Source organism: Oncorhynchus mykiss, chromosome 29 (assembly GCF_057628025.1).
Source record: "Oncorhynchus mykiss isolate SJ-2025 chromosome 29, ASM5762802v1, whole genome shotgun sequence".
NCBI lineage: Eukaryota > Metazoa > Chordata > Actinopteri > Salmoniformes > Salmonidae > Oncorhynchus > Oncorhynchus mykiss.
In genome coordinates this window covers 47,642,358-47,665,768 of record NC_143050.1, presented here as the reverse complement: position 1 = coordinate 47,665,768, position 23,411 = coordinate 47,642,358, and the positions used below count along the sequence as shown (strand labels likewise).

Here is a 23,411-nt window from a genome sequence, read left to right as displayed (position 1 = left end):
GAGTGGCAAGAAGAAAGCCATTTCTTAAAGATATCCATAAAAAGTGTTGTTTAAAGTTTGCCACAAGCCACCTGGGAGACACACCAAACATGTGGAAGAAGGTGCTCTGGTCAGATGAAACCAAAATTGAACTTTTTTGGCAACAATGCAAAACGTTATGTTTGCCGTAAAAGCAACACAGCTCATCACAGCGTGTGTTACTAATGGTTTTCTTTGAGACTGTGGTCCCAGCTCTCTTCAGGTCATTGACCAGGTCCTGCCGTGTAGTTCTGGGCTGATCCCTCACCTTCCTCATGATCATTGATGCCCCACGAGGTGAGATCTTGCATGGAGCCCCAGACCGAGGGTGATTGACCGTCATCTTGAACTTCTTCCATTTTCTAATAATTGCGCTAACAGTTGTTGCCTTCTCACCAAGCTGCTTGCCTATTGTCCTGTATGCCATGCCAGCCTTGTGTAGGTCTACAATTTTAACTCTGATGTCCTTACACAGCTCTCTAGTCTTGGCCATTGTGGAGAGGTTGGAGTCGGTTTGATTGAGTGTGTGGACAGGTGTCTTTCATACAGGTAACGAGTTCAAACAGGTGCAGTTAATACAGGTAATGAGTGGAGAACAGGAGGGCTTCTTAAAGAAAAACTAACAGGTTTGTGAGAGCTGGAATTTTTACTGGTTGGTAGGTGATCAAATACTTATGTCAGGCAATAAAATGCAAATTAATTACTTAAATCATACAAATGTGATTTTCTGGATTTTCTGGATTTTTTATAGATTCTGTCTCCCACAGTTGAAGTGTACCTATGATAAAGAGTACAGACCTCTACATGCTTTGTAAGTAGGAAAACCTGCAAAATCGGCAGTGTATCAAATACTTGTTCTCCCCACTGTATATAGCTGGGTAGGTTCAAACATAGGTTAAGGAGTCTCTTTGCTTTCTTTCAGTACACACATACATTCCTTCTTCCACAAGGGTTATCATTTTTAATTATTCCTTGTCCATGCTACATAACCTCTTTCTTATGAACTAACATTATTCATCAGATATAGTGAAACAGGGTAGAATTAAATTAGTTATAGTTCTAATGAAATGTATACATTGTTTAGTCATTATTCATAAAATTCATAACAGTAGGACAAAGCACTTAAAAAATATATATTTTTATTAAGTGTGAGGAGGGTTACAATTGTTGCGGACTGTTTGGCAATGTGTTTACACTGCATAACAGTTTAGGCAGGCTGCACAAGTGGGGCTATTATGCTTGCTAAATGAGCTGGTAAATATACCCAATTTCCTTGAGTGGGAAGGCTGGCCATCTTGGCTGTAAATGGTTGTGGTGAGTCACAATTAGCCTATATGAAAGATACATTGTATAAAATGAATCATTTGCACATAATTGCTTGGCCTGCGTACTGTATCTAGTAATAGTTTGGGTACATACTGCTGGTTTGCCTTCATGGTAAATTTAACTAAGATGTTTCTATTTAGCAATAATCCTCAAGGTTTTAGGATTGCAAAACTACAGTATTCAACAAGATGACTATCATGTCTTCAAAGACAGAGCTTGTGATAACTGAGCACATCTGAGCACTAGATGGTGGTAGAGGTGTGGTTGCGTGCACTGGATATTTCTCAGCCAGGTTTTCAAACTGAACAGGTCTCACCATGGGATTTATAGTTTCTAAATCAAGTGTCAACTCCCTCCAATCAGAAAGTATTCACACCCCTGGACTTTTCCCACATTTTTGTGTTACAGCCTGAATTGAAAATAGTTTAAATTGCGATGTTTTTTGCCTACACAAATACCCCATAATGTCAAAGTGGAATAATGTTTTTATACATTTTTACAAATTCCTAAATGTCAAGCTGAAATAACTTCAGTATTCAACCCCTTAGTTTTGTTATGGCAAGCCTAAATACGTTCAGTGACTGAGTGTATTGATACACCATCCAAAGTGTAATGAATAACTTCACCATGCTCGAAGGGATATTCAATGCCTGCTTCTTCAGGTGGCCTTCTGTGCGAGTATTGAAAAACCTCCCTGGTCTTTTTAGTTGAATCTGCTTTTGAAATTCACTGCTCGACTGATGTGTGGGGTACGGAGATGAGGTAGTCAAAAAAAATGAACACTATTATTGCACACAGTGAGTCCATGCAACTTGTGACTTACAAAGCATTTTTACAAATTCATAGATGTAAAGCTGAAATTACTTATTGAATCAAGTATTCAACCCCTTAGTTTTCTTAAGTCAAGCCTAAATAAGTTGCAGGCGTCCTTCCTAACTCAGTTGCCAAAGAGGAAGGAAACCACTCAGGAATTTCACCATGAGGCCAATGGTGAGTTTAATGGCTGTGATAGGAGAAAACTGAGGTTGGATAAACAACATTGTAGTTACTCCACAATACTCTAATCGACGGAGCCTGTACAGAATACACATATTCCAAAACATGCATCCTGTTTGCAATAAGGCACTAATGTAAAACTGCAAACAATTTGGCAAAGCAATTAACACTTTGTATTCAGGACAAAAAGTTATGTTTGGGGCATATCCAAGACAACACATTACTGAGTAGTACTCTCAATATTTTCAAGAATAGTGGTAGCAGTATCATGGTATGGGTATGCTTGTAATCTTTAAGGACTGGGGAGTTTTTCAGGATAAAAAATAAACTGAACGGAGCAAAATCCTAGAGGAAAACTTGTCTGATTTCCACCAAACACTGGGTGATGAGCAGCACAATAACCTAAAACACAAGGCCAAATCTACACTGGAGTTTCTTACCAAGAAGACAGAATGTTCCTGAATGTCCAAGTTACAGTTTTTACTTAAATCTATTTGAAAATCGATGGCAAGACTTGAAAATGGTTGTCTAGCAATGATCAACAGCTTGAATAAATTTGAAAAAGAATAAGGCAATTGTTGCACAATCCAGGTGTGGAAAGCTGTTCGAGACTTACCCAGAAATATTCACAGCTGTCATCGCTGCCAAAGGTGCTTCTACAAAAGTATTGACTCAGGGGTGTGAATACTTATGTAAATAAAATATATTTCTACATTTCATTTTCAATAGATTTGCAAAAAATTCTAAAAACATGTTTTCACTGTCATTTTGACGGAGAAAAATACATTTTAAATTCAGGCTGTAACACAAAATATGGAACAAGTTCAAGAATATTTTCTGAAGGCACCGTACAAATCAAGCACTTCTGAAGGTGCTACCTTGTTTAAAATGCTAGTTATAGGTGGATAAAGAAAGAACCTAAACAAAAGTAAAAAAATACCCAAGTTCATCAATGATGATTGATTTCATTTGATTTAATGCAATAAACATGTACAAAGTATGTTAAAATGTTTGAAAAAAAGCATATCTGTGACAGTTAACAGTACAGCATATCAATACAAATACAGAGGAGGACGACGTCTCAACATGGCTAGGCCACAAGTTACAGGCAACATCTTTTGGTCTCTTGGACAGAGCACAGTAGTGTCAGGTTTCGGCTAAATAATGACGTTTTGAGGACGTTATGGTATTCCTCTCCTCACACCTATACATAGATGGAAAAAAAAAACACACTCATGACAAAAATCCCCGCCCACACATTGTGTTATTTATATATGTAAATATAAATGTAGAGTAACCCGTGTTTTGTTTGTAACATTGTTGCTTTATATAGTAACTGAGGGTTGACTGGTTTACTCACCGATACACAGAACAGATTTGGTAAGTAAGATTGTACCATCTGGGTTCTAAAAAGCTTTTACAATCCCCCACCCATTTAAAAAAAAAGGTTTTACATGCTTTGTACATATTTCAAAGAAATAATTTTATACATGAGTATATTTACACTATATGTGTATATATTCGTTCACAACGCGTAGTCATTCTCTAGATAAAGGACACGGAACGGTGAGATGCAGTCGTGTGGGTGGGAATAGTTGATTGAGCCTGAAATACAAAGCACACTGCACTTGGATTTCCATGTGGGACTGAAATCTAAAATGATGTAGCTTTTAGCAAAAACATTGAACTCGGCACTGTAGAAGTAAAAAATAAAAGTAACTCTCCGTTTAGTGTTTCAGATTTACATTCAACTGACCCAAACCTCCTGCCTAAAAAGTCATTCATTTTTCTTTTTAGAAATTGCATAAAGGATAAGAACTAGGGAAGAGAGGGGCAATGACGTGGTTGGCCTTAAATGCTATGACCTATAGACAGCGTGTTGGGTAAGGCGTGGGCAATACTGTACATTATAAATGCAAATAACCCTGTTTTGATCCAGTAGCTTTCGGCAGTTATTATAAAACCCTCATTCACAAGTTAAAGAAACAGTTAACATGCCCCTTTGCTTTGGGACATTTCACCCCTGTGAGAAAGGCCCCACATGGTACGCACCACAACTTTAATTCTCCCGGAACAATGGCAAAGTGTGCTGACAGTAGGTTTATGGGCCAGCCTAAATGGTCCAAAAATGAACTGAGGGACCCTTCAAATAAACCATGAATTTTATCCCAATACCTTATTACAGTAGCTCACATAGGTATGTATCAGTGCCCTCTTGAAACATGCTAATCCATATCTTCTATCAACAATTTCCCCTCTTTTGAACACCCAAAAAGAACAGCCACGGAAAGATACTCAGCAAAGTGCCTACTCATCTTCACAGACCAGACAGAGTGGGAGTCGTTTCTGCATTGAACATAAACGAACAGAGGAGAATTGAGGCTACTAGTCCAATGTACATCAGGGCAAGCAGACAAACAGTCAGACATGTGGGCATGAAGGACTCTGGTCCACTGTTTAGTGGAATACGTAAAAACAGTCTACACCAGAGTATGTCCAGGTACCATTGTCTGAGGCAGAATGAGCTAATGCCACCACTACTGGAGAAAAGACTGACACGAAACAGCACTTTTCTATCAATGGTTGAACCTAAAGCAAGCACAAATTCCAGACTGTTCCATGTAACAGACTAAGGGGGGCTTTCTTGAAATGGAAACAATCAAAATAAAATGGTACATACATATACAGAATTGTTTTTAAAATACTGGATAAAGTAGAGTGACAGTACATTCTTCTTTTTGCAATAATCCTCTATAGCTACATCTGCATTGACCCACTAGTTCAATCATACAGCCAGTACGGCTTATAAGAGAAAGACAATGACAACAATCATTACTTCTAGCATTAAGGCAAAGTCTAATTAGCGGTTGTAAGGGCTAGACCAGTTCCTTCATAGAGTCACTCCAATGTGGGGAACCCGAGGGGCCGTGTCCTAATTTGAGATATGCATAAGTAACTCACTTTCAAGTCTCCTATGGACATCGATACACGAATTCCGCAAAAAAGTTTGAGTAAAATTGGAGCATCTGAAGTTAGGATTCAGACGATAGATTCCAATATGGTGACAGACTTCAATGTGGGGAGCTACTTGAGTCCAAAGGAGACTTGGACTAAGAACTTGTTTTTGGTTGAAACACTTGTTTGTGTTAGCAGCTGTTGTGAGACAACTGGCTCTTTAGCATGGCAAAGCTAATCAGAAGCTAAGCCCCATTCTAGCCAACTGCAGTCTTTTCTGACACAGTGTGGAAATAAGAACCCTAGAACCAATTCTAGACCCGTGGATGCTTTCTGTTAAGAGACAATTCTTCGACATCATCCAATCAACTTTCAGAATTGAAGCAGATTGCATCTAGTATTAAGTAGAGGGTACTGCACTATAAACTGTTTCATTTACACAGCTTAAAGGAAGGCAAACAAACTGATAGACAATAAAGTCAGAGGCCATTAAAAAAAACAGGAAATAATTTAGGGATGGAGGAAGAGGAGGAAAATAAACACCAGAGAAAGCTTTTGATGCCGTCAAGTGGAGACTCTGCTAACCTCCTACAATCAATCCACTACCATAAAAATCCTCAATAAAAACAAAGATTACATTTAAAACCTAATAAAAATACATTTTTCATACCGTTCAATCTGGGTAGAGCGATTAATAGTTTAATTATTGATTTCAACTGGAAGGCACATACATAAGGCAATAAAAAGTGTTGCAAAGCATTTGACATGCCTCTCTCCCAACACAGGAAAAGGAAATATAAGAGGGCGATTATTGCTGCATTGAAAAAAATATGAAATGATCTATAACTTAACATGACATCAAGAAGAATCGGAATAATAATAACAATATTAATAGTAATAACAAAATAGTGCGAAGCATGAACAGGCCCTTTCAAGCCAGAGAGGAAATCAACTTTGTAATATAAATTGTGCACTTCTTTTCGTGTTAGGTTGAATGTGTTAGCCAGGGGTGCAGGAAATAACTCCCACGTGTTCTTCAGTCTCCAGTTTCAAAAGAGTAGTGGGGACTTCACTGACTGACTGCCCTTTCACATACATTATATTCAAAAGTATGTGGACACCCCCTTAAAATGAGTGGATTTGGCTATTTCAGCCACACCTATTGCTGACAGGTGTATAAAATTGAGCACAGCCAAGCAATCTCCATAGACAATCATTGGCAATAGAATGGCTTTACTGAAGAGCTCAGTGACTTTCAACATGGGACCGTCATAGGATGCCATCTTTCCAACAATTCAGTTCGTAAAATGTCTGCCCTGCTAGATCTGCCCGTCAACTGTAAGTTCTGTTATTGTGAAGTGGAAACGTCTAGGAGCAACAACGGCTCAGCCGCGAAGTGGTAGGCCACAGTGCTGAAGTGCGTAAAAATTGTATGTCCACAGTTGCAACACTCAGTATCGAGTACCAAACTGCCTCTGGAAGCAACGTCAGCACAATAACTGTTCATCAGGAGCTTTATGAAATTGGTTTCCATGGCCGAGCAGACTCTAGAGCAGTGGAAACTGGAGTGACCATCTGGCAGTCCGACGGACGAATCTGGGTTTGGCTGATACCAGGAGAACGCTACCTGCCAACTGTTAGTTTGGTGGAGGAGGAATAATGGTCTGGGGCTGTTTCATGGTTTGGGCTAGGCCCCTTAGTTCCAGTGAAGGGACATCTTATTGCTATAGCATAAAATGAAATTCTCTGCTTCCAACTTTGTGGTAACAGTTTGGGGAAGGTCCTTTCCTGTTTCAGCATGACAATGCCCCTGTACACAAAGCCAGGTCCATACAGAAATGGTTTGTCGAGATCGGAGTGGAAGAACTTGACTGGCTTGCAAAGAGCTCTGACCTCAACCTCATCGAACACATTTGGGATGAATTGGAATGCCGACTGCGAGCCAGGCCTAATCGCCCAACATCAGTGCTCGACCTCACTAATGCTCGTGGCTGAATGGAAGCAAGTCCCCGCAGGAATGTTCCAACATCTAGTGTAAAGTCTTCCCAGAAGAGTGGAGGCTGTTATAGCAGCAAAGGGGGGACCAACTCTATTTTAATGTCCATGATATTGGAATGAGATGTTTGACGAGCAGGTGTCCACATACTTTTGATCATGTAGTGTAAGAGGCTGGATGTCCACAGCAACACCATATACTTTATCATTATTAATATTATCATCAATTGCTACTATTTCTACCTTCATTGAAGAATGTGTGCGTGTCTTAGTTAGGGCTGGGGTAGGGATGGGAGGTCCCAAAGGCAGCATGTGTGTGTTTATGAGTAGAAGGTGAGGACGCTCTGGTGGTTTCCGCGCACCAGGAGGAGGGGAGGCAGATCCTTGGACAGAGTCTCCAGCCAGGACATGTAGAGAGCACTGGACACTGCTCCCTTTCTGGCCAAGGGCATGCTCCTGTAGATCGAGAGAGAGTGTGATGTGATGAGTGACAGAAATAGCCCTATCCATTTGGATCCTTTCAAATCTCACCCTCGCGCCCCGTATATCAACAGCACAATAAACTCAATACCACACGTATACTTCAATAAAGTGCAGTATGACTAACAGAGCATTGAAACACCCTATTCTACACATCCATTAATGAGACACAAAATGGAGGACCAGTGACACTGAGGACAATGGGTTTTTCTATTGCTCTCTGGCCACTGGCCCCATTCAGTATCAGTGGTGGAGGTAAGGAGAGCAGTAGTGCTGTGGTGTTGTGAATAGGATAGGACAGCAGGGACCGAAGCAGAGCCAAGCCAGTGGTGGAAAGAGACAACACTAGGGCAATTAACCCACAGCGCTACTGAATGAGTGCGAGTGGAGTATTGTGAGGGTGCGCCCATGCATAGAGAGGGAAGGATGAGTAAGGAAGCAGAGGGAGAATAAATGAGAAGCAGGACGATGGGAGGAAAATGTAGAGGGGGAGAATTGGAAGAGGTAAATATAGCAGAGAGAAAAGAAGATGAAGAGTGGATTGAGAAAGAAAAGGTAGAGCAACAGAGAAAAAAGATAAAAGAAGTGGCAGGGAAATGGAGAGAAGACCTAAAGGAGACGAGGAGGGTGACAGAGGAGAGCGAGGGAGTGTGAGGATGGCTGGCGTCTCAGTTTACTGGGCACCCAGCTGATTCACTAAGTGGCTGTTATTACAATTTACATTTTAGTAATTTAGCAGATGCTCTTATCCAGAGCAACTTACAGGAGCAATGTGGGTTAAGTGCCTTGCTCAAGGGCACATTGACAGATTTTTCACCTATTCGGCTCGGGATTCAAACCAGTGACCTTTCGTTTACCGGCCCAAAGCTCTTAACCCGCTAGGCTACCTGCCGGCCCCAAACATGAGGCCTCAATACTTCTGTGCCACACACACCACACAAAAAAGAAATGCTCTTAAATCTACTTGCATGACAATGAGGTTAGCTGTGCTTGAGTGCTCCTTCAGCAGTTCGTTCAGTCTGATCTGACGATTAGTCTGAGAAGAACCAAAACAAAAACACAGGTTAAAATGGATACGCGTTACGAGATTACCATCTAAAGCAGCAGCCACACTTTGCTGTAGGATAGGCAGATATGGGAGCAATTTCATCCCCATATATCTCAAAGACATTGGGCACAATACCCGACTCTGGAGGACCCCAATTCAAAATGTTTTATAGGCTTGATTCTATTTGGCTCCTAGCATCCTACAGCTAGCCCCTACCACTTCCATGTTCACAGATCTGAAATAACTGGATAGGAGTAAGTAATATGGTGATGGCTAGAGTGGTTAGATTTACCTTGGCCCTGTAGAGCTCCAGCTCGTTGTCGGTTATCCTCCAGGGCTCGCTGGCCTTCTGTGCCTCCGCCGTATCCTGCTCCATGTCGTCCTCCTTCAGCCGGTATGGCTCGATCATCTCTTCAAAAGCAGTAACACTGCACAACCATAGGGGATCAAAGGTTAGTAAATGGTTAGTTAGAAACTTTAGTACACACGCACAGTATATATAACAGGCCAGTATATTTGAGTATATACACTGAGTGTACCAAACATTAGGAACACCTTCCTAATATTGAGTCACACCCCCCCAAGAGCCAACACTGTCATGATTATTGAAGGTGTCAAAGTTCAACCCAATGCTATGTGAGGGCATAGGTCATCACGCAACAGCCGTCATCAGAGAGGTCTACACTCGGTCTGATAAGAGGAAAAGGTGGAACTCAAATGAACATGATTTCTTTGTCTGTTCCAAATGTATCATCATCAAACAGCTTAGTGAAGAGATTCTCCGGCTGCTACCTCAACTGTGGAAAAACAAGATGTGCTTTCTAAGTACTTGGATGCAGCCCAGGCACACAGAATGTCAGTTCTGAATGCCTCATACAGCCAAGGGGTTCGATGAGTCTGGCAGTACTGACCTGCTCCAAACCACTGGACAGATGACAAGCTTAACTCCGCAGCCAGTGGGAGACACTGGCAATGTGAAGGACGCCCTCCTGCCCACAGTTCTATCCAACTAATCTAATATTATCACTATTGTCACTCACGTTGGATTTAACGACATTCGCTTTTGGCAATCTGAGGAACTGAAGAAGGGCTACAACATTCCCTTGAACACCCTTCTTTGCACAGGAAAGAGAGCAGTCATCTCTGGCCCCCTGACGTGCTATAGAAGGGGTTCGAAACGTTACAGCTGCCTCGCTGCCCTAAATGAGTTCCCGAAGAAACTCTGTAAAGACAGGAATGTCTTCTTTTTTGACAAATGTATCTTGCTGTGGGAGCAACCAACACTCTTTAAAAGTCATTCACCCTGACCGCAGGGGTTCCAGGATTATCTCCAACATAGCAAACTGCTTAAGAGACTGATGGTCTAGGTTTGATAGTGCTCCAGTCCTCCCTGTCATAATAAGCAACAGAGGACATGGAAATCATATTATATTCCAGAGAAACGGAAGTGCAGTAAATGTAATCTAATCTATGTTCCTTTAAGTGTTACCTCCGAGGGTATTGTCTGCAATAATCATATGCATATCATTTAATTCCACTGTTTGCATTGAAGAAGCCAACTGTGGGCAGCCCACTCACCACCATTGATCCAAATGTAAATGTCACTGACATGTCTAACTCAAAATCAGCCTTTCAGAATAGCACTAAAAACAAACCAGAAAATGATTAAAAATATATTAACATATAACACACAATTTTTCAGGATCCTGTCTTTCAAAGATAAATCCAAATAACTTCACAGATCTTCATTGTAAAGGGTTTAAATATTGTAAAGGGTTTCCCATGCTTGTTCAATGAACCATAAACAATGAATGAACATGCACCTGTGGAACGGCCGTTAAGACACTAACAGCTTACAGACAGTGATGACATAATGGGGTCGGTTGACAGTGCTGAGCACATCAGCATATGGTGAACATTCATGAAAGATGTTTGATTCCCATATAAAATCATAAATGTGGTGAATTTGTAAATACTATATATATATATATATATATATATATATATATATATATATATATATATATATATATATATATATATATGCTGAGTTATCTTCACTGACAAGTCGTGGTTTTGTCTCACCAGGGGTGATGGTCGGCTTCGAGTTTATCGTCGAAGGAATGAGTGTTACACTGAGGCCTGTGCTCTGGAGCGGGATCGATTTGGAGGTGGGGGGTCCTTCATGGTCTGGGGCGGTGTGTCGCAGCATCACCGGAATGAGCTTGTCATTGCAGGCAATCTCAACACTGTGCATTATATGGAAGACATCCCCCTCCCTCATGTGGCACCCTTCCTGCAGACTCATCCTGACATGACCCTCCAGCATGACAATGGCTCCACCCATACTGCTCGTTCTGTGCGTGATTTCCTGCAAGACAGGAATGTCAGTGTTCTGCCATGGCCAGCGAAGAGCCCAGATCTCAATCCCATTTGCACGTCTGGAACCTGTTGGATCGGAGGGTGAGGGCTAGGGCCATTCCCCCTAGAAATGTCCGGGAACTTGCAGGTGCCTTGGTGGAAGAGTGGGGTAACATGTAACAGCAAGAGCTGGCACATCTGGTGCAGTCCATGAGGAGGAGATGCACTGCATTATTTAATGCAGCTGGTGGCCACATCAGATACTGATGGTTACTTTGATTTTGACCCCCCCTTTGTTCAGGGACACATTATTCCATTTCTGTTAGTCACATGTCTGTGGAACTTGTTCAGTTTATGTCGCAGTTGTTGAGTCTTATGTTCTTACAAATATTTAGACATGATAAGTTTGCTGAAAATAAACACAGTTGACAGTGAGAGGATGTTTATTTTTTTGCTGAGTTTAGTATGTAGCCTGAGAAACAAGGTTCATGAAATGTATTATCAGAAAACATTAATTCTGGCCATCTCTGAAACACACTTAGATAATTCATTTGATGCAATAGTAGCTATACATGGTTATAGAATATACAGTGCATTCGGAAAATATTCAGACCCCTTCACTTTTTCCACATTGTTACATTAGACTTATTGTAAAATGGATTAAATAAATGTTTTCCCTCAAACACACCCCATAATGATGAAGCGACGCTCCACATCCAACTTGACAGAGCTTGAGAGGATCTGCAGAGAAGAATGGGAGAAACTCCAAATACAGGTGTGCCAAGCTTGTAGCGTCATACTGTTACAGGAATTATATTCCTCTATGTTTTAATACCCAATTAAAATGACTCACTCTGTCAATTCATAAGAATCTGTATGACTCTTATTTGTATAAAATGCACATAGACCAGTCTTAAAGTCAACCAGCAGCGTTTATTCACGAGAGTACTGCCCATGATACATTTTACCACAGGTTATAAACTGAAAATGACGTCATTAGTTTTAGTACTAGCCCGTGTCATCTCCGCTCCAGTACAGGCTGTATGGTTCTCATATCGTCTCTCCCTATTAAGATAATTTATGGATAGAGCCAAGGTCTGCCTGTGTAGATAAGCATTCTAACCAGTCTGGCTATAAGTTCATTCATTTCTACCAAGGAACAGACAGTCATTGTTATAATTATTGATTATATTTACACAGATTATATTCAGTACTAGGATTATAAAGAAAATTCATACATATACAGTCATATAATAGTATTCTGATTAGTCAGTCCTGATTGAAATGTATACATAATTAGTCATTATTGATAAAAATTCCCTTAACACATACCCAAGTAGACTCAAGGCTGAAACTGCTGCCAAAGGTGCTTCAACAAAGTACTGAGTAAAGGGTCTGAATACTTATGTAAATGTGATATTTAAATGTTTTATTTTCAACACTTAAATAAAAAGACTCAATGGTTGCTAAATTTAAATAAACTTATTTTTTTTTTGTTATTATGGAGTATCATATGTAGATTGATAAAACAACGTTTAATCACTTTTAGAGAAAGGCTGTAACGTAACATTTTGAAAAAGTGAAGGGGTCTGAATACTTTTGTAATTCACGTAAACGGAGGAGGTATTGCCATGTACGGTGGCTTGCGAAAGTATTCACCCCCTTGGCATTTTTCCTATTTTGTTGCCTAACAACCTGGAATTAAAATATATTTCTAGTATCATTTGAATTACACAACATCCCTACCACTTTGAAGATGCAAAATATTATTTATTGCGAAACAAACAAGAAATAAGACAATAAAACAGAACTTGAGCGTGCATAACTATTCACCCCCCAAAAGTCAATATTTTGTAGAGCCACCTTCTGCAGCAATTACAGCTGCAAGTCTCTTGGGGTATGTCTCTATAAGCTTAGCACATCTAGCCACTGGGCTTTTTCCCATTCTTCAAGGCAAAACTGCACCAGCTCCTTCAAGTTGGATGTGTTCCGCTGGTGTACAGCAATCTTTAAATCATACCACAGATTCTCAATTGGATTGAGGTCTGGGCTTTGACTAGGCCATTCCAAGACATTTAAATGTTTCTCCTCAAACTACTTGAGTGTTGCTTAAGCAGTATGCTTAGGGTCATTGTCAATGTGAACCTCCGTCCCAGTCTCAAAGACAAACCAGTTTCCCTCAAGAATTTCACTGTATTTAGAGCCATCCATAATTCCTTCAATTCTGACCAGTTTCCCCAAGTCCTTGCCGATGAAAAACATCCCCACAGCATGATGCTCCCACCATGCTTCATGGGATGGTGTTCTGGAGTGATGTGAGGTGTTGGGTTCGCGCCAGACGTAGCGGTTCCTTGATGGCCAAAAAGCTAAAATTTAGTACAGTACCTTCTTCCATATGTTTGGGGTGTCTCCCACATGCCTTTTGGCGAACACCAAACGTGTTTCCTTATTTTTTTCTTTAAGCAATGGCTTTTTTCTGGTCACTCTTCCATAAAGCCCAGCTCTGTGGAGTGTACGGCTTAAGAGTGGTCATATGGACAGATACTCCAATCTCCGCTGTGGAGCTTTGCAGCTCCTTCAGGGTTATCTTTGGTCTCTTTGTTGTCTCTCTGATTAATGCCCTCCATGCCTGGTCTGTGAATTTTGATGGGCGGCTCTCTCATGGCAGGTTTGTTGTGGAGCCATATTCTTTCAATTTTTTAATAATGGTTTTAATGGTGCTCTGTGGGATGTTCAATGTTTTGGATATTATTTTATAACCCAACACTGATCTGTACTTCTCCATAACTTTGTCCCTGACCTGTTTGGAGAGCTCCTTGGTCCTCATGGTGTCGCTTGCTTGGTGGTACCCCTTGCTTAGTGGTGTTGCAGACTCTGGGGCCTTTCAGAACAGGTGAAGCTGTTACAGTGGGCTCCAAAATTACTGGCAATGCACAAACAATACTTTGGAAGGGTTGCCAGAAGAAAGCCCTTAATGACCCCAAGACACAGACACAAGCGCTTGGAGTTTCCCAAACGTCATTTAAATTATGATTGGAAGAAGGTGCTCTGGTCAGATCAGACCAAAATTGAACGTTTTGGTCAGATACAGCATTGGCATGTTTGGCGTCCAAACAGAGATGCATACAAGGAGAGGCACCTCATACTCACTGTGAAATATGGTGGTGGGTCAGTGATGTTTTGGGGCTGTTTTAATTCCAGAAGTCCAGAGGCACTGGTTAAGATTGATGGAATAATGAATTCCACCAAGTACCAGGCAATTTTGGCATGACAAATCTGGTTGCCTCTGCCAGAAGGCTGGGACTTGGCCGTATGTGGACTTTCCAACAAGACAATGACCCAAAACATACCTCAAGATCCACACAGAAATGGTGCTGTGACAAAAAAATCTATGTTCTGCCATGGCCATCTCAGTCGCCGGACCTCAATCCAATCGAAAACCTATGGGTTGAGTTGAAGAGGGCAGTTGATAAGAGCAAACCCAAGAATGGGAAGGATCTTGAAAGGATCTGCATAGAGGAATGGTCCAAAATCCCTCCAAATGTGTTCCTTAACCTTGTCAAACATTACAGGAAAAGACCATGCTGTTATCCTTACCAGAGGTGGTGGCACTAAGTACTAAATGAGGAGTGCCAATAATTATGAAACCTTGATTTTGGTTAAATGTCTTTTGTATTAAATAATTGTATGATTTTGTGGGTTCCATTGAAACATTAATAAAGTACAGTATTTTTCACGTTGGTATTTTGAGTTTGTCTCTATAATTATATTGTTTATATTTGTTTAAGTATTGTTTGTGCATTGCCAGTCAGGGGTGCCAGTAATTTTGGAGCCCACTGTATACTAAAAACGTGACAGATCATGTGACACTTAGATTGCACACAGGTGGACTTTATTTTACTAATTATCTGACTTCAGGATGTAATTGGTTGCACCAGATCTTATTTAGGGGTTCATAGCAAAGGGGGTGAATATATACAGTGGGGCAAAAAAGTATTTAGTCAGCCACCAATTGTGCAAGTTCTCCCACTTAAAAAGATGAGAGGCCTGTAATTTTCATCATAGGTACACTTCAACTATGACAGACGAAATTAGGAAAAAAAATCCAGAAAATCACATTGTAGGATTTTTAATGAATTAATTTGCAAAATATGGTGGAAAATAACTATTTGGTCAATAACAAGTTTATCTCAATACTTTGTTATATACCCTTTGTTGGCAATGACAGAGGTCAAACGTTTTCTGTAAGTCTTCACAAGGTTTTCACACACTGTTGCTGGTATTTTGGCCCATTCCTCCATGCAGATATCCTTTAGAGCAGTGATGTTTTGGGGCTGTTGCTGGGCAACACGGACTTTCAACTCCCTCCAAAGATTTTCTATGGGGTTGAGATCTGGAGACTGGCTAGGCCACTCCAGGACCTTGAAATGCTTCTTACGAAGTCACTCCTTCGTTGCCCGGGTGGTGTCTTTGGGATCATTGTCATGCTGAAAGACCCAACCACGTTTCATCTTCAATGCCCTTGCTGATGGTAGGCTTTGTTACTTTGGTCCCAACTCTCTGCAGGTCATTCACTAGGTCCCCCCGTGTGGTTCTGGGATTTTTGCTCACCGTTCTTGTGATCATTTTGACCTCACGGGGTGAGATCTTGCGTGGAGCCCCAGACCGAGGGAAATTATCAGTGGTCTTGTATGTCTTCCATTTCCTAATAATTGCTCCCACAGTTGATTTCTTCAAACCACACTGCTTACCTATTGCAGATTCAGTCTTCCCAGCCTGGTGCAGGTCTACAATTTTGTTTCTGGTGTCCTTTGACAGCTCTTTGGTCTTGGCCATAGTGGAGTTTGGAGTGTGACTGTTTGAGGTTGTGGACAGGTGTCTTTTATACTGATAACAAGTTCAAACAGGTGCCATTAATACAGGTAACGAGTGGAGGACAGAGGAGCCTCTTAAAGAAGAAGTTAAAGAAGAAGTTACAGGTCTGTGAGAGCCAGAAAGCTTGCTTGTTTGTAGGTGACCAAATACTTATTTTCCACCGTAATTTGCAAATAAATTCATTAAAAATCCTACAATGTGATTTTCAGGATTTTTTTTCTCATTTTGTCTGTCATAGTTGAAGTGTACCTATGATGAAAATTACAGGCCTCTCTCATCTTTTTAAGTGGGAGAACTTGCACAATTGGTGGCTGACTAAATGCCCCACTGTATGCACGCACCACTTTTCCGTTTTTTATTTTTTAGAATTTTTTGAATCAAGCCTTTTTTCATTTCACTTCACCAATTTTGATTATTTTGTATATGTCCATTACATGAAATCCAAATAAAAATCTCAATTACAGGTTGTAATGCAACAAATATGAAAAATGCAAAGGGGGATAAATACTCTTACAAGGCACTGTATGTCCAGAGGCATGTTCCTTTTAGGCTGAGAGATAATCTCATGTCAGATGATGTGGAAATAATATGGCTACAGGTTCATCTGCCTCACAGTTTAAGATCTAATATTGAATAATGTGGCTATTGGGAAATTTGAGGAGAGTAAACTGCTGGGTGTAACTCTCGATAGCTGTCATGGTTAAAACATATAGACTCATTGGTTGCTAAAATGGGAAGAGGTCTGTCCATGATAAGGCGTTGTTCTGTCGTCTTGACATCTCAGTCGCCCAGACAGATCCTACAGGCCCTAGTTGTCACACCTGGACTACTGCCCAGCTGTGTGGTCATGTGCGGCAAAAAAGGACCTAGGTAAATTGCCGTTGGTCCAGAACAGAGCAGCACATATCACACTTAGATGTACATGGAGGGAAAGTGTCAGTCTCTCCTGGATCAAAGTTGAGGGAAGATTGACTGCATAACTATTGTTCTTTGTGCAAGGTACTGATGTTTTGAAGGTACCGAACTGTCTGTTCAAGCAGTTAGCACACAGTTCAGACACTCATCGGTACAAGACATGCAATCCAGTAGCCTCTTCAGTTCCCAGGTCCAAAAAATAACACCTTACTGCACAAAGGGAGAGCCATTAAGAGAGAGCCATTTGATATATGTGGTATTGTAATTTGCACTGTGCTATGTATTAGACTTAGATATTGTGTGTATGTAGTAATATGTAGGCTATGTGTGATGTTTAAAACGTATGTATTTCAGTCCTTGACTAATACTGTTCTGTACTATGTCATGTTTCATGTGGACCACAGGAAGAGCAGCTGATGCTTTTGCAGCAGCGAATGGGTATCCTAATAAATACAACATTTGGTATTTTGTTAATGTTGGTGGAAAACACAGTCTCAGGCACCGCTCCAGAATCTCCCATAAGTGTTCAATTCCCTAACCCGGACGACCCTGGGCCAATTGTGCACCACCCTATGGGACTCCCGGTCACAACCGGTTGTGAGACAGGCTGGGATAGAACCCGGGTCTGTAGTGATGCCTCAAGCACTGCGATGCCTTAGACCACTGCGCCACTCGGGAGGCCTTGGCTTTTTGCCTTGACATTTCAATTTAGAACCCCAACCCGCCCGACAACCTCAGAACTGTCATATAAGGGAGAATCAATCTTGAGAGAAAAACAACATACTTCTCTTTCTTGGGCTTGGTGTTGATGTCTCCTAGTACGTTGATGTCGGAGAAGTCTATCCTGAACTTGCTGAGCAGGGTGGCCATCCTGAGGAGGAAATGTAACAACAAACACATAACACTAAAGCAGTTTTCATGCCACTTACATCCAAGAGCTTTGGAGAGACCGCACAAGCCACTGAGGGCATCAAGAAGCCATTTGAAAGGATTGCTGCTGTTTGAAGTAGCACAGCGAACAGGTGCGAGCTGAAATCAATATGTTCCAGATATTAAAGAGAAAAAAAGCTGTGGTGGCTGTTAAGAGGCTTTCTCTTTATGACACTCATTTCCCTAGGTTTTTTTTCCCCATCAAAAGACGGGGATAACTTCTCCTCAAAACATCTTCAGCAACTCCAAACATGTCATGTCCGAGTAAGTACAGCGACTTTTATATACAATGACTTTCATATCAAAGGGATACTTGAATCCTCAATTCCATGCAGAGTTTGGATGGGATATTATAATGAGATCCATGTATTGAACAAATTAAGTACAAAAATATAGTTAGCCAATACTGAAACTATATTTTAAATTAGCAAGGAAATGTCTGTTCCTGGTTTTACAAGTAATGAATGCACAAACATATGGCATGACACACACACACACACACACACACACACACACACACACACACACACACACACACACTAAAATGGAAGGCCTGGGTTGCCAGTGCTAATTCTAGCCAACAAAAGGAGGCAGGAGGCAGCTGTGTAGGACAATGAGAGTGAGGGTCAGGACATTTGTGTTGGACAATAACACTGCCGCCACAATAACACAGAGAGAAAAGAGAAAGAAGACAGACAGATGAGTGGGAGAAAGAACAACAGAGACCCTAACCTGCTTCTGTGAAGCAAATACAACAAATTGTTATATAGACAATCATGCAGATTTAATGTGGTGGTGGAACAACGTGGGTTTAATCCTGACTGTGCCAGTCAGTGACTAAGCTGTATTTTTAGAAGGCAATGTAGCATGGGCTCTGACGGGCAGCTAAGAGCAGAGCTCATCCTTTGAACCTGTAACACACTGATCTTATTTAGCATTGGAGGAATTAGGGGTTTGAGGGAATTTGCCAGACAGACCTAAATCTAGGATGTAAGATAATATAAAAATGTTTTACTCAATATGGAATGTAAAAAATGGAAGAAGAGAAAAACACATACAGTATTACAATGTACACTATATATAGACATTATCATTCAAAAGTTTAGGGTCACTTAGTAATGTTTTTGTCCATTAAAATAACATCAAATTGATCAGAAATACACTGTAGACATTGTTAATGTTGTAAATGACTGTTGTGGCTGGAAAGGGCAGTTATTTTAATGGTATATCTACATAGGTGTACAGAGGACCATTATCAGCAACCATCACTCCTGGGTTCCAATGGCACGTTGTGTTAGCTAATCCAAGTTTATAATTTTAAAAGGCTACTTGATCATTACAAAACCCATTTTGCAATTATGTTAGCACAGCTGAAAACTGTTGTTCTGATTTTTTTTATTTCATCTTTATTTAACCAGGTTGGCCAGTTGAGAAGAAGTTCTCATTTACAACTGCGACCTGGCCAAGCTATTTACAGATGGGCTATGTACAGGTGCAGCGATAGGTTAGCTGCTCAGATAGCTGATGTTTAACTTAGTGAGGGAGATATAAGTCTCCAGCTTCAGCGTTTTTTGCAATTCGTTCCAGTCATTGGCAGCAGAGAACTGGAAGGAAAGGCGGCCAAAGGGGGTGTTGGCTTTGGGGTTGACCAATGAGATATACAGTGGGGCAAAAAAGTATTTAGTCACCCACCAATTGTGCAAGTTCTCCCACTTAAAAACAAAAAAGATGAGAGAGGCCTGTAATTTTCATTATAGGTACACCTCAACTATGACAGACAAAATTATGAAAAAAAATCCAGAAAATCCCATTGTAGGACTTTTAATGAATTTATTTGCAAAATATGGTGGAAAATAAGTTTGGATCAAGGAATAACCCACAGAAAGAGCAACATCATTGATATATGGAGAAAAGGGTCGACCCGAGAATTGAACCCTGTGGTACCCCTATAGAGACTGCAAGGTCCGGACCTAGAGTGTCACCCCCGTTGAAGAGGGGGATGACCATGGTAGCTTTCCAATCTTTAGGAATCTCGGACGATACGAAAGAGAGGTTGAACAGACTAGTAATAGGAGTTGCAAAAATGGCGGTGGATAAATTTAGAAAGAGCGAGTCCAGATTGTCTAGCCAAGCTGATTTGTACGGGTCTAGGTTTTGCAGCTCTTTCAGGACATCTGCTATCTGGATTTGGGTGAAGGAGAAGCTGGGGAGGCTTGGGCAAGTAGCTGGCCGGGGTTGGGGTAGCCAGGAGGAAAGCATGGCCAACCGTAGAGAAATGCTTGTTGAAATTCTCGATTATTGTGGATTTATCGGTGGTGACAGTGTTTCCTAGCCTCAGTGTAATGGGCAGCTGGGAGGTGGTGCTCTTATTCTGCATGGACTTTACAGTGTCCCAGAACTTTTTGGAGTTAGAGCTGCAGGATGCAAATTTCTGTTTGAAAAAGCTAGCCTTTGCTTTCCTAACTTCCCTGAAAAGTTGCATATCGCGGGGACTATTCGATGCTAGTGCAGAACACCACATGATGTTTTTGTGCTGGTCGAGGGCAGTCAGGTCTGGAGTGAACTAAGAGCTATATCTGTTCTTAGTTAAATTTTTTTTGAAAGGGGCATGCTTATTTAAGATGGTGAGTAAATTACTTTTAAAGAACAACCAGGCATCCTCTACTGACGGGATGAGGTCAATATCCTTCCAGGATACCCAGGCCAGGTTTGACAGTGATGAGGGGTGGTCGTTTGACCACGGACGCATTACGGATGAAGGCAATGAGGCAGTTATTGCTGAGATCCTGATTGAAAACAGCAGAGGTGTATTTGGAGGGCAAGTTGGTCAGGATATTATCTATGAGGGTGCCCATGTTTACAGATTTATGGGTGTACCGGGTTGGTTCCTTGATAATTTGTGTGAGATTGAGGGCATTTAGCTTAGATTGTAGGACGGCCGGGGTGTTAAGCTTATCCCAGTTTAGGTCACCTAGCAGAACAAACTCTGAAGATAGATGGGGGGCAATCAATTCACACATGGTGTCCAGGGCACAGCTGGGAGCTGAGGTGGTGGTGGTGGGGGGGGGGGTCTATAACAGGCGGCAACAGTGAGAGACTTATTTCTGGAGAGATTCATTTTTAAAATTAGAAGCTCGAACTGTTTGGGCATAGACCTGGAAAGTATGACAGAAATTTGCAGGCCATCTCTGCAGTAGATTTAGGGCATAATGTACATAATGTACAGGGTAGGGTGCGGGTACAGTGGCGGTAAACCCAGGCATTGAGTGATGAGAGGTTGCATCTCTAGAGGCACTAGTTATGCTAGGTGAGGTCACCCCATGTGTGGGAGGTTGGACAAAATAGGTATCTGAGGCATGTTGAGTGGGGCTAGGTGCTCCGCAACAAAAATAAACAATGATTAATACCCTAAACAACAGTATACAAGGCATATTGACATTAGAGAGAGACATAAAGCGAGGCATAAAGCAATCACAGGTGTTGATTGGGAGAGCTAGCTAAGACAACAACGGGTAAGACAACAACAGCTAATCAGCTAAGACAACAACAACAGGTAAAATGGTGATGAATGGGCGGAGGGGGTCAGTTAACTAACACACAGGGCCTGAGTTCAAGGCTGGGACCGAGAGATCAACAAAATGGAGTACCGTGATTAATGAAAAGTCCAGCTGGCATCAGCTATGTAGCCAGATGATCATAGGGTTCAGTGAACAGCAATAGATGAAACAGGGAAGCCATTAGGTAGTCGTTACTACGCTAGCAAGCGAGAGACACGGCGTACATAAAGATAGCAGGCCGGGGCTAGCAGAAGCGTCTTCACCGACGTCCGGCAAAGGTCGGTTGAGGGCACAACGGACGGAATTACATCGGCAGACCAGTCGTGATGGATCGGTGTCGCTCCGTGATAAAGAAGCAATACAACTGGCCTTTAGACTAGTTGAGTATCTGGAGCATCAGCATTTGTGGGTTGAATTACAGGCTCAAAATGGCCAGAAACAAATAACTTTCTTCTGAAACTTGTCAGTCTGTTCTTGTTCTGAGAAATGAAGGCTATTTCATGCAAGAAATTGCCAAGAAACTGAAGGTCTCGTACAACGCTGTGTACTACTCCCTTCACAGAACATTGCAAACTGGCACTAACCAGAATAGAAAGAGGAGTGGGAGGCCCCGGTGCACAACTGAGCAAGAGGACAAGTACATTAGTGTCTAGTTTGAGAAACAGACGCCTCCACAAGTCCTCAACTGGCAACTTCATTAAATAGTACCCGCAAAACACCAGTCTCAATGTCAACAGTGAAGAGGCGACTCCGGGATGCTGGCCTTCAAGGCAAAGGTGCAATTAGTCTTTTAAAATTATAAACTTGGATTAGCTATTGGAACACTGGAGTGATGGTTGCTTATAAATGTGTGCGTGGACATTTCTAAGTGACCCCAAACTTTTGAACAGTACATATATGTGTATATTATAGATACATACATATACACACACACACACACACACACACACACACATATATATACAGTTGAAGTCGGAAGTTTACAAACATACCTTAGCCAAATACATTTAAAGTTTTCACAATTCCTGACATTTAATCCTAGTAAAAATTCCCTGTCTTAGGTCAGTTGAATCAATACTTTATTTTAAGAATGTGAAATGTCAGAATAATAGTAGAGATAATTATTTATTTCAGCTGTTATTTCATCACATTCCCAGTGGGTCAGAAGTTTACATACACTCAATTAGCATTTGGTAACATTGCATTTAAATTGTTTAACTTGGGTCAAACATTTTGGGATGCCTTCCACAAGCTTCCCACAATAAGTTGGGTGAATTTTGGCCCATTCCTCCTGACAGAGCTGGTGTAACGGAGTAAGGTTTGTCGGCCTCCTTGCTCGCACAGGCTTTTTCAGTTCATAACGATGGTCATTATGGCCAAGCAGTTCTATTTTTGTTTCATCAGACCAGAGGACAAAAAGTACGATCTTTGTCCACATCTGCAGTTGCAAACTGTAGTCTGGCATTTTTATGGCAGTTTTGGAGCAGTGGCTTCTTTCTTGCTGAGCGGCCTTTCATGTTATGTCAATATAGGACTCATTATACTGTGGATATAGATACTTTTGTACCTGTTTCCTCCAGCATCTTCACAAGGTCCTTTGCTGTTGTTCTGGGATTGATTTGCACTTTTCGCACAGAAGTACGTTCATCTCTAGGACACAGAACGCGTCTCCTTCCTGAGCGGTATGACAGCTGCGTGGTCCCATGGTGTTTATACTTGCGTACTATTGTTTGTACAGATGAACGTGGTACCTTCAGGCGTTTTGAAAATTGCTCCCAAGGATGAACCACACTTGTGGAGGTCTACAATTACTTTTCTGAGGTCTTGGCTGATTTTCCTATGATGTCAAGCAAAGAGGCACTGTGTTTGAAGTTAGGCCTTGAAATACAGCCACAGGTATACCTCAAATTGACTCAAATGATGTCAATTAGCCTATCAGAAGCTTCTAAAGCCAT

The 23,411-nt window shown here is 41.3% G+C and overlaps 1 protein-coding gene across 2 annotated transcripts in view; it reads right to left on the bottom strand.

Moving 5' to 3' along the window:
• Window positions 1-3,293: 3,293 nt before the first annotated feature.
• The window catches only part of LOC110509541 (solute carrier family 12 member 2), a 139,578-nt gene continuing 119,460 nt past the window's right edge, over window positions 3,294-23,411 (bottom strand). For both annotated transcript variants that reach the window (XM_021590462.3, XM_021590463.3), the window contains 4 exons: window positions 17,754-17,840; window positions 9,111-9,246; window positions 8,739-8,806; window positions 3,294-7,746 (listed from right to left, as the gene is read on the bottom strand). In XM_021590462.3, the coding sequence (XP_021446137.2) occupies window positions 7,611-7,746; window positions 8,739-8,806; window positions 9,111-9,246; window positions 17,754-17,840 (427 nt within the window). In that variant the 3' untranslated portion in view covers window positions 3,294-7,610. The remainder of the gene's footprint in view (window positions 7,747-8,738; window positions 8,807-9,110; window positions 9,247-17,753; window positions 17,841-23,411) is intronic.